This window comes from Vollenhovia emeryi, unplaced genomic scaffold, assembly GCF_000949405.1.
Source record: "Vollenhovia emeryi isolate VEMERY1.0 unplaced genomic scaffold, V.emery_V1.0 DF939341.1, whole genome shotgun sequence".
In the NCBI taxonomy this organism is placed as follows: domain Eukaryota; kingdom Metazoa; phylum Arthropoda; class Insecta; order Hymenoptera; family Formicidae; genus Vollenhovia; species Vollenhovia emeryi.
This window is the reverse complement of record NW_011967025.1, coordinates 45199-60621: the sequence shown is the minus strand read 5'-3', so window position 1 is coordinate 60621 and position 15423 is coordinate 45199. Positions and strand designations below refer to the sequence as shown.

At 35.5% G+C, this 15423-nt stretch overlaps 2 protein-coding genes and 1 non-coding gene across 3 annotated transcripts in view; all 3 read right to left on the bottom strand.

Annotated features, from left to right (window-relative positions):
- LOC105558474 overlaps nucleotides 1–11573 on the bottom strand; it is a 16032-nt gene extending 4459 nt beyond the window's left edge. The window contains exons 1-7 of the mRNA XM_012006175.1: nucleotides 8414–11573; nucleotides 8296–8371; nucleotides 5587–5763; nucleotides 5333–5394; nucleotides 2592–2930; nucleotides 2225–2433; nucleotides 18–2095 (exon numbers count right to left, since the gene is read on the bottom strand). Of these exons, the coding sequence (XP_011861565.1) occupies nucleotides 18–2095; nucleotides 2225–2433; nucleotides 2592–2930; nucleotides 5333–5394; nucleotides 5587–5763; nucleotides 8296–8371; nucleotides 8414–11573 (6101 nt within the window). The remainder of the gene's footprint in view (nucleotides 1–17; nucleotides 2096–2224; nucleotides 2434–2591; nucleotides 2931–5332; nucleotides 5395–5586; nucleotides 5764–8295; nucleotides 8372–8413) is intronic.
- Nucleotides 3655–3728, bottom strand: Trnar-ccu. The gene has a single exon. It is a non-coding gene; the product is annotated as a tRNA-Arg (tRNA).
- A 132-nt stretch (nucleotides 11574–11705) lies between the features above and the next one.
- On the bottom strand, nucleotides 11706–13130 carry LOC105558472 (glutamyl-tRNA(Gln) amidotransferase subunit B, mitochondrial-like). The gene has a single exon (XM_012006174.1). The coding sequence runs from the start codon at nucleotides 13128–13130 to the stop codon at nucleotides 11706–11708; it is 1425 nt and encodes a 474-aa protein (XP_011861564.1).
- Nucleotides 13131–15423: the final 2293 nt, after the last annotated feature.

Here is a 15423-nt window from a genome sequence, read left to right as displayed (position 1 = left end):
ATTACCCTTAATTATACTTTAACTTTAACTCATCAACCACATATTGTGGTACTTGTTCATAATAAGAAAAATGCATACTATACTGAGCTCTTCCCTGAGATATAGAACGCAAAACATTTATATAACCAAACATATTTGCAAGGGGTACGAAAGCAAGAATTATAGTGCTACTATTATGCGTTTCCATACTTGAAACTTGCCCCCTTCTGCTATTTACATCGCCCATGATATCACCCATATACTCTTCAGGCGTAATGATTTCAACTTTCATTATAGGTTCTAACATTTTTGGACCAGCTTTATTTGCCATCTCTTTAAAAGCACCTTTAGCAGCAAGTTCAAAAGCTAAAGGACTAGAATCAACTTCATGGAAAGCACCATCAATAAGGGTAGCCTTAAAATCAATAACCGGAAAACCAGAGATCATGCCTCCTTCTTTTATCAACTCTAAACCATTTTGTACACCAGGAATATATTCTTTTGGAATTGCACCACCTACAATTTTACTTTCAAATTGAAACCCAGAACCAGGCTCAAGAGGTTCAAATATAATCTTTACTTTTGCAAATTGGCCAGCACCACCAGATTGTTTTTTATGAATGTAATCAATTTCAACAGATTTAGTGATAGTTTCACGATATGCAACTTGAGGCGCACCGACGTTAGCTTCAACGTTAAACTCGCGCTTCATTCTATCAACAATAATCTCAAGATGCAGCTCACCCATGCCTTTCAATATAGTCTGTCCACTCTCCGCATTTACTGACATTCTTAAAGAAGGATCTTCTGCAACCAATCTATTTAAAGCAACACCTAATTTTTCCTGATCTGAAGTAGTTTTAGGTTCCACGGCAATTTCAATAACAGGCTCAGGAAATTCCATACGCTCTAATAATATAGGAAAATCAGATGAACATAAAGTGTCGCCAGTAATTGTTCTCTTTAATCCAACTAAGGCAACTATATCACCAACTTTAGCTTCGTTTATATCTTCTCTGTTATTTGCATGCATAAGCAGCATTCTGCCAATTCCTTCAGTCTCATTTTTTCCTGCATTTAATACAGCAGATTTAGATTTTAACTTACCGGAATAAATACGAATAAACGTCAAGCTACCTACAAACTTATCCGTCATCACTTTAAATGCAAGAGCAACGAATTTCTCTTTTTCTGAAGGTTTGATCTCAATTTTCTTTTCTGAATCTTTAGGATCAGTTCCAACAATTACATCAACATCAATAGGAGAAGGTAAAAAATCAACCACACCATCTAAAAGTGGTTGTACGCCTTTATTTTTAAAAGCTGATCCACATAATACAGGAACAAATTTTCCTTTAATGGTCCCATTTCTCACGCATCTTTTCAGTAAATCCACTGGCAGATCGTTAGACTCAAAGTAAGTATTCATCGCTTCATCATCCATCTCAGCTGCAGCATCTAATAAAAGATTTCGATATTCTTGAGCCTTGTCAAGCAAATCAGAAGGAATATCTTCATAAGAAAATTTAGCGCCCAACGTTTCTTCTTGCCATATAATGGCTTTCATAGAAATAAGGTCAATTATACCTTTGAAATCTTTCTCACTTCCTATTGGCAACTGAATGACTAAAGGTGCTGCACCAAGCTTCGTCTTTATCATATCAACACATCGATAAAAATTTGCCCCTATTCTATCCATCTTATTAACAAAGCAAATACGAGGAACGCTATATTTATCAGCTTGACGCCAAACTGTTTCAGATTGAGGTTCAACTCCAGCAACTCCATCAAATACAGCAACTGCACCATCCAAAACCCTTAAAGATCTCTCAACTTCAATAGTAAAATCAACGTGACCTGGAGTGTCTATTATATTGACCCTATGATCATTCCAAAAACATGTTGTTGCAGCAGATGTGATTGTAATACCACGCTCTTTTTCCTGCTCCATCCAATCCATAGAAGCTGCCCCATCGTGCACTTCACCAATTCTATTTTGCTTGCCAGTATAAAATAAAATACGCTCTGTTGTGGTAGTCTTACCAGCATCTATGTGAGCCATTATTCCTATATTTCTGTATTTAGATATCCCAATTTCCATATCACAATTAATTAGCTAACATTAAAAACGAAGATGAGAAAATGCCTTATTAGCCTCAGCCATTTTATATTTTTCTTCGCACATCTTAAACGCACCACCGCGTTTATTATAAGCATCCAGTATTTCAGATTGCAAACAATCAACAGTGGTTTTTCCACTCTTTTTTCGAGCAGCAGAAGTTGCTTTAGCAATCCACCTTAACGCTAAAGAAATAGCTCTATCTTGTCGAACTTCAACAGGCACTTGATAAGTTGCACCACCAATGCGTCGAGAACGCACTTCTATAGAAGGAGTAACATTTTCTACCGCTGTTTCAAAAATTGATAACCCACCTTCGCCTATTTTCTTTTCAGCTAAAGACAAAGCGTCATAGATAATCTTTTCTGCAGTAGATTTTTTACCACATTTCATGATTGTATTAATGAAACGCATCAACAAAGCACTGCCGTAACGCGAATCAGGACTTATTTCTCTTTTTTTTGCTTTATTCCGACGAGCCATAAACTTTAACCAGATTTCTTTACACCATATTTTGAACGAGCTTTCTTTCGATTTTGCACACCACGCAGATCAAGGGCACCTCTTATTATGTGATAACGCACACCTGGTAAATCTTTAACCCGCCCACCACGTATCAAAACAACAGAGTGCTCTTGTAAATTATGACCTTCACCAGGTATATAAGCTGTTACTTCACCATACCCACTAATTTTTACTCTGGCTACTTTACGGAGTGCTGAGTTAGGCTTCCTAGGAGTTGTAGTATACACCTTAGTGCAAACACCTCTCCTTTGAGGGTTGCTTTCTCCCAAAGCTGGCACCTTTTTCTTATGGGTCAATCCTAATCTACCTTTACGTATTAATTGATTTATCGTAGGCATATGTTATAAACTCAAGCTCATTAAAATAACTAAGTTTTTAGTTATAAAATAATAAACCTCAATAGTCAATATAAAAATAAACATTACTACTCTAATAATTAAGCTCAACTGCTTTGAAAGCCATCAGTAGACTTCTTGCACTACCTCCCAAGCCACAACTGTCATTCAGTAGAAACGAAAAAACTTACTTGACAAGCTTCGCCAACCCCCTTATTATGATAATAAGGGTATTTATGACTCAAAACTTGTTTTTGACCTGCAGGCTCAATGACAAAATTCAGTAAAAAACTCAGAGTATTTATTGGCGGATTACATAAAATTATAGCGGCTGCATGTCTTTTTTATTTTTTCTACATTCAGCCAAATCGCGCTTAAACTAAGCGTCAGCACATTATTACAGCGCCACTTACAGTAATATAGAGTCAAAACTCACTACTCGGGGCTTCTTTTGCCTTTTTTTTCATTTGGTAAATTTCTTAATATTTATAACTAAACGACAACCGTCATCCCGCTACGTGTTAGCGGCTAAGAGATACCGCGAATGAATCGCGGTATGACGAGGGAGAACAGTTGCCACTTGTTAGCGGCTGAGATACCGCGGCGGGATGACGTATGGGTTACCGAGATTCCAGTGCTTGACACTGGATAGGTGTGTGTATTTGTGAAAAAAAATCTCCATGAAATTTAATGTGGTGGGACTAGTGCGATTCGAACGCACGACCTTCGGATTAGGAGTCCAACGCTCTATCCTGCTGAGCTATAGTCCCGTGTTTCCTACCATTTATGTAAAGTTATAGCAAAAAATCCTTCTCTTTTCTAGATTTCTTGCATAACCAATTTATGACGACAAAAAACATTTCTGTACTTCTTGAGTATAATGCTATTATATTTAATAACATGGTTTAAGTAAGATTAATGCTAGTTAACAATATTGGTTATTTCTATAACAATCAAGACGACTTTGCTTTAAGCAATATAAACATTAAAGTAAAAAAAGGAAGTGTTGCATGTTTATTGGGGCATTCTGGCTGTGGCAAGTCAACAATTTTGAAATTAATTGCAGGGATAGAAAATCCAAAATCTGGAACTATTTTTATAAATGATAGGTTAGTTGCAAGCAATAAGGCATCAGTCGCTATAGAGCATAGAAATATCGGATTGATTTTTCAGCATTCTGCATTATTTCCTCACAAAACAGTAGTAGAAAATATAACCTTTGCTATCCGCAGCTCTTCCAAGAGAGAAAAGCACCTAATTGCATTGGAAATCTTGAAGTTACTCAATATAGAAAAATATGAAAATATGTACCCTAACGCCTTATCTGGAGGACAACAACAATTAGTTGCAATAGCAAGAGTGATGGCACAAAACCCTGATGTTGTGTTGTTAGATGAACCATTTTCTAATTTGGATATACTGCTCAAGTGCCGAATAAGACAACATATATTGTCCCTTTTTAGAAGTAAAAATATCCCTGTGCTAATGGTAACTCATGACCCGCAAGAAGCATTGAAAGTTGCAGATTTTATCTATGTAATGAAAAATGGTAAAATTATTCAATCAGGGGTTTCTAGCGATATATACCATAGGCCTAGAGATGATACGCTAGCAAAGTTTTTTAGTGAGCTCTCCTCTACTCTATAGTTAAGCGAAAAGTTTCCACTTATTCGCTGCAAGAAAACAATCTAGTTTGGAGTTGTTATAAAATAATTAAAAAACCTTGATTTATAATTAAATAAAGGTGATATAATCTATGTGTTGCTTGACTTCAGTCAAGTTTTAACATTTAAAGGTCAATATTTTAAATGGAGGTGAAAATGAGTTTAGGACCATGGCAATTGTTTCTAGTCTTAATAATAATTTTAGTTCTGTTTGGTGCAGGCAGATTACCGCAAGTTATGGGTGATTTAGGAAAAGGCATCAAAAACCTTAAACAGGAGCTTAAGGACTCAGAAAAATTATCGTCTAATGAACCGGATCGTTAGCGTCCTCATACTTCGTGACATGCACCTTAGTGCATGTCATCTGTTTAAAAACTTAGTAAGGTTAAAAAATGAAAGAGATGAAGTGTTGGTATGAAATAAATAACAAATATTGAAATACAGCAACAACTATGTTAGTTTAAGAGGAATATTTTATTAAAGGATAATTGTGCAAAAAAGTGAGAAACTAACTAAAGATAAAAAACTAGCTTCTGATATTCTAAAAGAGGTTGCAGATACCAATAACAATGATAGCGATAAAGTAACTTTGTTTGACATTAAAACAGCTTTGCATGAGCGAGGTTTTGGTATTTTGATAATCATCTTCTCCTTGCCGCTATCGGTGCCTATACCGGTTCCACCTGGTTATACAACTATTCTTTCTATACCTTTAATCTTATTCTCACTGCAGCTTCTATTTGGATTTGATTCTCCTTGGATGCCCAGTTGGCTAGAAAGAAAATCTTTTCAGCGTTCAACACTAGCTCTTGTGGTAGAGAAAACTTCCTCTGTATTAGAAAAAATAGAAAAATTCATGAAGCCAAGACTGTCTTTCATTTTCTATGGGCCTGGTGAGAAGATTTTGGCTTTTATGATGTTGCTTTGTGCAATAATAATAGCTCTTCCATTACCTTTTACTCACTTCCTTCCTGCAATTGGCACAACTCTTATTTCACTTGGTATTATGAGTAAAGACGGGTTTCTATCCATATTGGGAGTTTTAGTATCATTGTGTGCGTTGTTGCTTACCCTTGTTGTAATAGTCAAAGGACCACAACTTATAACCGGAGCACTTTCTCTTCTTAAAAGTTTTACAACACTTTAACAAAAGAATGAAGTACTAGCGCGAAATGAGTAATGCATATTGAAATAAAACAATAATTGTGTTAAGAATTATTTTTATCAAGGGTTTTTCATGTCAAAAAATGATAAGTTGACTAAAAGTGATAAACTAGCTTCTGATATTCTAAAAGAGGTTGCAGATACCAATAACAATGATAGCGATAAAGTAACTTTGTTTGACATTAAAACAGCTTTGCATGAGCGAGGTTTTGGTATTTTAATAATCATCTTCTCCTTGCCGCTATCGGTGCCTATACCGGTTCCACCTGGTTATACAACTATTCTTTCTATACCTTTAATCTTATTCTCGCTGCAGCTTTTATTTGGATTTGATTCTCCTTGGATGCCGCATTGGTTGGAAAGAAGATCTTTTCAGCGTTCAACACTAGCTCTTGTGGTGGAGAAAACTTCTCCAGCATTAAAAAAAATAGAAAAGTTCATGAAACCAAGAATGTCTTTTATTTTCTATGGGCCTGGCGAAAAAATTTTAGCTTTTGTAATGTTGCTTTGTGCATTATCAATAGCTCTTCCATTACCTCTTACCAACTTTATTCCTGCAATTGGTACGACTCTTATTTCACTTGGTATTATGAGTAAAGATGGGTTTCTATCCATATTGGGAATTTTAATATCATTGTGTGGACTATTGCTTACTCTTGTTGTAGTAGTCAAAGGGCCACAACTTATCATTGGGGCATTTTCTTTTCTCAAAAGCTTCGTATATGGTTAGGCTTTACAACACCTTAACAAAAAAAAAGGAACTTTTTATACCAATCGATAAAGATCATGTGAAAATGTATGTTTGCGGACCAACAGTATATGACACAGCACATATAGGCAATGCACGGTCTGTTGTTGTGTATGATGTGTTATTTCAGCTACTTAAGTTTTGTTATGGCAAAGTTACCTATGTGCGTAACATAACCGACATTGATGATAAGATAATTAATGCAGCAAGCGAGAAAAATAGCAACACAGAAAGTATAACCACATATTACATTAAAGCTTTTCATGATGATATGGAAAGTATAAATTGTAAAGAGCCAACACACGAGCCAAAAGCAACAGAAAACGTAGATTATATTATAGAATTAATTGAACATTTACTGCAATCAGGCCACGCTTACGAATCTGACAAACACGTGTATTTTAATATAGAATCTTACCATGAATATGGTGCTTTATCAGGAAAAAAAACTGATGAATTGGTTCCAGGTAGCAGAGTTGAAGTTAATGAAAATAAAAAGCACCCTGGAGATTTTGTACTGTGGAAGCCTGCAAGTGATATTGACTACAAACTTTCAAGTTATTGGGATAGCCCATGGGGAAAGGGCAGGCCTGGATGGCATATAGAATGCTCAGCAATGTCATATGCTTATCTTGGCAAAGATTTTGATATTCATGGTGGTGGCATAGATTTACAATTTCCTCACCATGAAAATGAAATTGCACAGAGTAAGTCTGCATTTGCTGGATCAATGTTTGCAAAATACTGGATACATAACGGCTTCCTTACAGTAAACGAAGAAAAAATGAGCAAGTCCTTATTTAATATAGTCAAAGTAAGGGATTTGCTAGATAGTGGAATAAAGGGTGAAGTAATACGCTATGCACTGCTCAAAACTCACTACAGAAAACCACTTGATTGGACAGAAAGCGTTATTTCTGATGCACAGGAAACCTTAAATAAATTTTATCGATTATCACGTGGTTTAGATACAACAAATATTGATGAAAGTAACGCAGAGATTTCTAAAGATTTTATAGACGCTTTAAAAAACGACTTAAACATTCCTGAAGCTCTAGCTATATTACATGAAATGGCTGCAAAAATCAACAAAATGAGTAATGAAAGTGAAAAGCTTAAATTAACTGAGAGTTTTGTTAAGAGTGCCAGATTTATTGGTCTTCTTGAGTCAAGTTATCAAGAGTGGTTTACTGCTGGTGTGAGTCATCAAGAAATAGAAAGATTGATAGATTTAAGAAGAGCAGCAAAACAAAATAAAGATTATAATACTGCAGACAAAATAAGGGATCAGTTGAAACAAATGGGGATTACAATTTCTGACAATGAAGATGGTACAACAACTTGGTAAACTTATATGGAAGATTACTTTCTGCTGTTTAAAGACAGCCTATTATCATCGTTAATCTTGCCTATACACCAAGGCTTTATGTTTGAAGCTATGCTGTACTTTAGATCACATCACAATCTACTACTGATGTTATTTTTTGGAGTACTAGGATCAAGCCTTGATGGAATAGTTAACTGGTATTTAGGTAGAATAACAATCTCTATACGAAAATCATACCACAAACTAGAGAACGAGCATAAAACACCAAAAATCGTAAGAAATCTACTGATTTGTGCAGTTGCATTACTTTCATGGGTGCCAGCACTTGGAAGTGTGATTCAAATTTTATCAGGTTATTTTAAGTTAAACCTTTATATCCTTGTCCCTTTAATCATTCTATCTAATTTCTTCTATTTATTATATCTAATACTTACTTTTGGAGTATAACAGCTATAGTACTACAGCTATTAAAGCCCACTTCTGTCATCCTATGCCCTGATAGAAGCGGAGCTATAAATTAAATGCAAAATTTCAATAGTTATAAGGATGCACCATGAGCTAAAAGCAATTCCACAAGGTCCCTATGATTGAAATCAGTGGCATAATGTAATGCTGTCTTTCCTTCATTATTTTTGGCGTTAACGTCTGCGTTGTGTTTTAATAATACCTTAACTACATCAATCTTTCCCTTCATAATAGCAAGGTGTAGTGGAGTATTACTATTTCTATTTCTGGCATTAACATCTGCACCCTTTTCAATAAGATATTCTGTTATTTCTAAGTTTCCATGAAAAACAGCATAGTGTAGTGGAGTTTCATAATATCCACCCTCAGCACTAGCAGCCTTCTTAACAAAATATCCTACTATATCCAGCCCACATAAACTAGATAGATGTAATGGAAGGAACTTGCTCTTAGCATTAATGTCAACCCCTCTACTCACGAGATACTTTGCTACATCCAGTTCTCCACTACAAACAGCCAAATGCAATAGAGTATCATTATATTTATTATTAATATCAGTTTTATCAACTAGATATTTTACTATTTCCAATTTTCTATTCCGAATAGCAAAGTATAGAGGGATGTTAGCATATTCATCTTCAGCGTTAATATCAGCTCCTTTCCTTATAAGATATTTTATTACACTCAAGTTTCCATTATCAGCAGCAAAGTGCAATGGAGTTCTACAATCTATGTTCTTAGCGTTAACGTTAGCACCTTTAAAGACCAGGCACTTTACTATGTCCAATTCTCCACTATCAGCAGCAAAATGCAATGAAGTACTGCAAAGTCTGCTCTTGGCATTAATGTCAGCACCTATATCAATTAGGTACCTTACTGTATTCAATTCTCCACCATAAACAGCTGACATCAAAGGAGTCCAGTCAGCTTCATCTCTGGAGTTAATATCAATACCTTTACTAATTAGGTATTTTACTACATACAATTTCCCATTTTTAGCAGCAACGTGTAGTGCTGTCCTACCATAATTTTTCCTAGCATTAATAACGTTATTAAAACTACTTGAATGTTCTTTTTCTATATGTGTTAATAGAGCCTTAATTGCTTTATAGTTACCATTCTCAGCAAGTAAATGCAAAGGGGTACTTATCTCCGTATAAGAAATTTCCTGGTAGGTATAAACCGAGTCAAAATAAAAATCATCAATCAACTTACCGTGTCCACTCGCATATTCCCAAATAGATGCAACATGAATTTTACTATCTTTCGCTAAATCACCACTGTTTATCAATTCCAGAACTTTTCTTAAGGTATCTTCTTCTCTGCCTTCCTTTTGTAAATTCAATTCAGTTACTTTCTGCACTAGTCTGTGAATGTTTGCCACTCCTTTTTTTAAGTCAATTATTGAATATCTATCGAGTAACTTAACAGCATTCCACAGCTTTTCTTCATCATCTGCTATTAATTTTGAAAAGATTTCTTCTATATGAATCTTGTCAGGAGCAAGGTAGGCCATTATTTCCAGAATACTCAAAGCTTCAAAACCACATTCTTTTTGTGCTATAGCGTCAATTGTAATTTTCCAAGTTATGAATGTTGTTTTAGTATAACGGTCACCTCCATATTTGGACTCAAAGTCAAGCAGCTTCTCTGCTTCTTCTTCATACTTTTTCAGATAGTCACTAACACCAATTTTTTCTTTACCCCTGTAACTTAGTACAACATTTTTTTCATTAATATATGCAACTGCTTGTTTTAAAGCTAACGGGAAATATTGTAATTCCTCTGTTAGGTTTTTTATTTCTTCATCTTGTAAATTATTTCTTATATTTAAAGCCCTCTTAACAAACTTCAAAGCCTCCGTTTCTTTGAATACACCTAACTGTATTGTTTTTATCTCTCCTTCATCTTCTGATATTCTCCAATCCTTATTACGAGAGGTAATTAAAATATAGGGCTTATTATCCAAGGAGAGCGGTAAAAACTTACTAATATCTTTATACCCTTCAGCATTATCAAAAATGAATAGGCTTTTCCTTCCCCTTCTTGCAAAGAAAGCATATGTTTCTTTAACAATAGTTTCTATCATCTTGTCATTTCCGTACTTATCCTGGGGAGAAATGCCTAGTTTATCATCTTTAGCTAAGTCCAAAAAAGAACTTTCCATAGTCTTAGAGTTTTCAGCACTTATCCATATCACATTATCGTAATAATCCTTTCCATATTTGTAAGCATATTTCCTAGCTAACTCACTCTTACCTACCCCTCCAAGACCACTAATAGAGGCAACCTGCGATATCACCGCTTGTTTTTTTGCACTTCTTTGTAGTACATTATGCAGAGCTGTTAATACTCTGCCTCTACCAGTAAAAGATGCCACTGGCTCTATTATGCCAAACCAAACCGCTCCTAAAATTTCCTCTCTTATTTCTTCAAGAAGAGCTTTTGCTTTCTCATATGATAGAAACTCCTCTTCTTCTTTTTCCAGCAAAATCAGCACTTCTTCCTGGTAACGGCTGTAGAAGTGACTTGCATCAGTATTGCTGAATTCCTTGCCCAATTCACTCTTAATAATTTCACTAAGTTCAGTTCCGCTTGGCAAATTGACTGCAAATACTAATTTATTTAAAAAGTCTTCTATTTCTTTATCGCTGACTTCTCTACCTACCTCACGCTTTATAAAATTCTTATTCTCCTGCAAATATGAGATAATGCTATCATCAAATTTATATCTTACACCATCACCTACATCCAGAAACTCATCTTGTGTGTCTATTCTTATGACTGAAATTTCCTTTCCTTTATTCTTCCCACTCGGCATCATTCTCAGCTTTCTTACTGGATGCGATGTCGAATCCGCGGAATCAAAATCATCATTTGTAATAATGACAAAATCCTCTATTTCACCCTCAAACTCTCCACTACTTTTGATCTTTAAATAAGCAATGAGATATTTTATTAAGCCAAACGCACCATTCTTTCCCGGTGTTAATAAGTCACCTATACTGATCTTTTTGTGCCTACCCTGCCTGTGCTTGACTTGTATGAATCTATGTACTATTTTCCCATCTTGTTCATACCGAAGAACAATATCATCAAAATCCTTAGCTGATTTTTTCTCTGTGAATAGGCGGAAAGAATACTCTCTATCTACTGCATGTTTAGGAAACAGCATTAGCCATCTCGCTTGATACATAATACCATGAAAGGTGCGCTTAACCGCCGAGCAGGATAATCTTACAGGCATCCTCAACCTCACATAATTTTAAAAATAGTACCAACAAATGGTAAAAAAGTTATATGTCATAATATACAGATATCGTAACAAAGACCTTGGAATATCCACGAGATGTGCTGTTATGTAAATAAAAAAATGTGACTAATTACTTAATCTTTCACTCAAAATTGAATTCACGACATCAGGGCTGGCTTTTCCCTTAGTGGATTTCATAACTTCGCCAACAAAGAATCCGTATAATCTTGTTTTACCGCTTTTGTATTCTTGAACTTTATCTTGGTTGCTATTGATGATTTTATCTATTACCTCTGAAATTTGACATTTGTCAGTTATTTGCTTGAGATCCTGCTCTTCTATAATAAGGGATGCAGGCTTTCCAGTTTCAAACATAATATCAAAAACTTGTTTACCAAGTTTAGCAGAGATTGTTCCATCAACGATAAAATCTAAGAGTTCTGACAAAGCATTTGCTTTGATTGGGGAGCTCACAATATCAATATTTGCTTTATTTAAACGACCGAAAAGCTCTACAGTTAACCAGGTGACCGCGAGCTTTGAATCATGTTTTTTTATCAATTCCTCAAAGTAATCAGCAATCGCCTTATCGGAAGTAATGACGTTTGCATCGTATTCATTGATACCTAATTCCTCAATGTATCGCAGCTTTTTTTGATCTGGCAACTCGGGCAAAGATGATTGAATTAAATCAATTTTCTCCTGGCTTACCTCAACAGGTAATAAATCAGGCTCAGGGAAGTATCTATAGTCGCTTGCATCCTCTTTGCTTCTCATCACTTTTGTTTTTCCCAAAGCGACATCAAACAATAAGGTATCTTGACTTATTTCTTCTCCACTTTCTAAAATTTCAATTTGTCTTTGTATTTCATAGTCTATAGCTTGCACAATATAACGTATCGAGTTCAGATTTTTTATTTCACAACGAGTGCCAAATGTACTACTGCCTTTTAGGCGAACAGAAACATTTGCATCACAACGAAGTGATCCCTTTTCCATATCACCATCACACGAACCAGTGTAACGCAAAATCTGCCTCAATTTTTTCATGCATTCTGCAGCTTCTGCAGATGAACGGAGATCTGGTTCTGAAACAATTTCCATTAAAGCAACCCCTGCACGGTTTAAATCCACATAAGTTTTGCTTTCCTCATGAACGCTCTTTCCTGCATCTTGCTCTAAATGAATTCTCGCAATTCTTATTTCCTTTTCATTGTCGTTGATAAGTACTCTACCATTTTTAACTATTGGCTCAAAAAATTGGGTTATCTGGTAACCTTGCGGTAAATCAGGATAAAAATAATTTTTCCGATCAAAGTAAGAACACTTATTAATTTCTGCAGAAAGTGCAAGACCGGTGCGTATTGCTTGCTCTATGCAGTAATAATTTAGTATTGGCAGCGTACCTGGCATTGCCGCATCAACTAGAGAAACTTGAGTGTTATGCTCAGCACCAAACTCCGTTGATGAGCTAGAAAATAGCTTCGTATTAGAAGAAACTTGAGCGTGCACCTCAAGCCCAATTACCGCTTCCCAATCCTCTTTCGTCATGTATTTTATTTAAATGATAATCTTAATATTCTGCAAAATTAACACAAAAAGTCAAAACAAAACTCATGTTAGCTAAGTGGTATGCAACCCGTAGAAACAGGACGAAAAATTAAACGAAAAACTTCCTTGACAAACTCCGCCAGCCCCCTTATTGTAGTATTAAGGGTATTTATAACTCAAAACTTGTTTTTGACCTGCAGGCTCAATGACAAAATTCAGTAAAAAACTCAGGGTATTTATTGGCGGATTACATAAAATTATAGCGGCTGCATATCTTTTTTATTTTTTCTACATTCAGCCAAATCGCGCTTATTTTAAGCGTTAGCACATTATTACAGCGCCACTTACAGTAATATAGAGTCAAAACTCGCACCACAGGGCTTCTTTTGCCTTTTTTTTATTTGGTAAATTTCTTAAACATTTATAGCTAAACGACAACCGTCATCCCTGTAAAGGTCAAGTATCCCGCTGCGTGTTAGCGGATGAGATACCGCGGCGGTATGACGGTCTGCTGCGTGTTAGCGGCTAAGAGATACCGCCGCGGTATGACGGTTCGTGGCGGAATGACGGTTAAGCAATTCGTCATCCCGCTGCTTGTTAGCGGGATCTAGAGATACCGCGAATGAATCGCGGTATGACGTAGGACTGCTGTCATTCCAGTGCTTGACACTGGAATCCAGCCTTTATTACGCAGCCACTTGGTTGAAATTAAGTCTTCTGGATCCCAGTGTCACGCACTGGGATGACAAAGTGTGCTTCTGTCATCCTATGATAGCTCTAAAAACCTAGATCCCAGTGTTATGCACTGGGATGACAGGGGAGGTTGCACCATAAGATGAACCAGTGTCAGCTACTCGGATGATACCTTTTTTCTACTTAGTTTGGGTTATGCAAGAAGTCTATTGCATTCCTGAGCAATTTGATTCATTATTCTTTTTGTAAAAAATTTTCTTGACTTTCTCTCTACTTTTTCTGGGTAAGGTCACTTTAAAGGAAGTCTAATAGATGCTACATAGAAATCCAGATGAGTTTCTAAAGTCTATTCCAAAAGATAAGCGCATAATGTGCCTTGACATGGGAGAAAAGCAAATAGGCATAGCATTTAGCGATAAAACACAGCTTATAGCCACAGTTCATAGTGTATATTATAGGAAAAATATGAGCAAAGATTTAGGTTATCTGCATAGAATATTCAAAGAAAATGAAGCTGGATCAATGGTAATAGGACTACCATTAAAAATGGACGAACAAGAAACTAAATGGTGTAAAATCATAATCCAATTCGCAAATAAAATAATAAAAAAATATAAAGTAAATATATACTTACAAGACGAAAGCTTCTCAACATCTATCGCAACTCATACACTAAAAATTACTGGCATATCAATCACAAAATCGAAAAAAATAGATGATAAAATCTCCGCATGTATTATTTTGCAACGAACGTTAGACAAGATAAATACAATCAAATAGTTTTTCCAGATCTGGAAATCTTCAAACTGAATCTCATATAAAAGTTACTCAACAAAACAAGAACCTTTCGTATAAGCATGACAAATTGCTACAGCAAGAGCGTCAGCAGCATGGTGGCATTTTATACTCAAATTTTTAACTATTTGCTTCACCATAAATATAATCTGATCCTTATCAGCATGGCCATTTCCGGTAATGCTTTTTTTTACATAGTTTGCATCATATTCATTCATAGTTAGCTTTGTTATTTTTAACGCTAAAATTACAACCCCTCTTGCATATCCTAAAGTTAGTGAAGATTTAGGATTTTTATTAACAAAAATTTTCTCCACCGCAGCTTCATTCGGAGAGTATAGGGAAATTACTTTCTTTAATTGTTCAAAAATCACATATAGGCGTTCATCTGTATTGAGCTTATTGTCAGTTGATATGGTACCGCCGCCCAAAAATTCAATATTATTTTTTTCGTTTAGATCAATAATGGCCCACCCCGTCTTGCTTATCCCTGGATCTAGACCTATTATTTTAACCACTTAATAAACGCTTAACCAATAGACAAACAAAAATAAAAACATCCAGACTACATCTACAAAGTGCCAATACCAGGAGGCAAACTCAAAGCACAAATGTTCCTGAGGTGTAAACTGGCCTTTCCACGCTCTAAATAAACACACTGATAAAAATATTATTCCTATTATAACGTGTGCGCAGTGAAAACCAGTAATCATATAAAAATTGGATGTATAAATAAGCTTTTCTCCTGTTTCTTGTAGAGAAAAACTCGCTTCATGATACTCTATTGCTTGCACTATTATAAAAA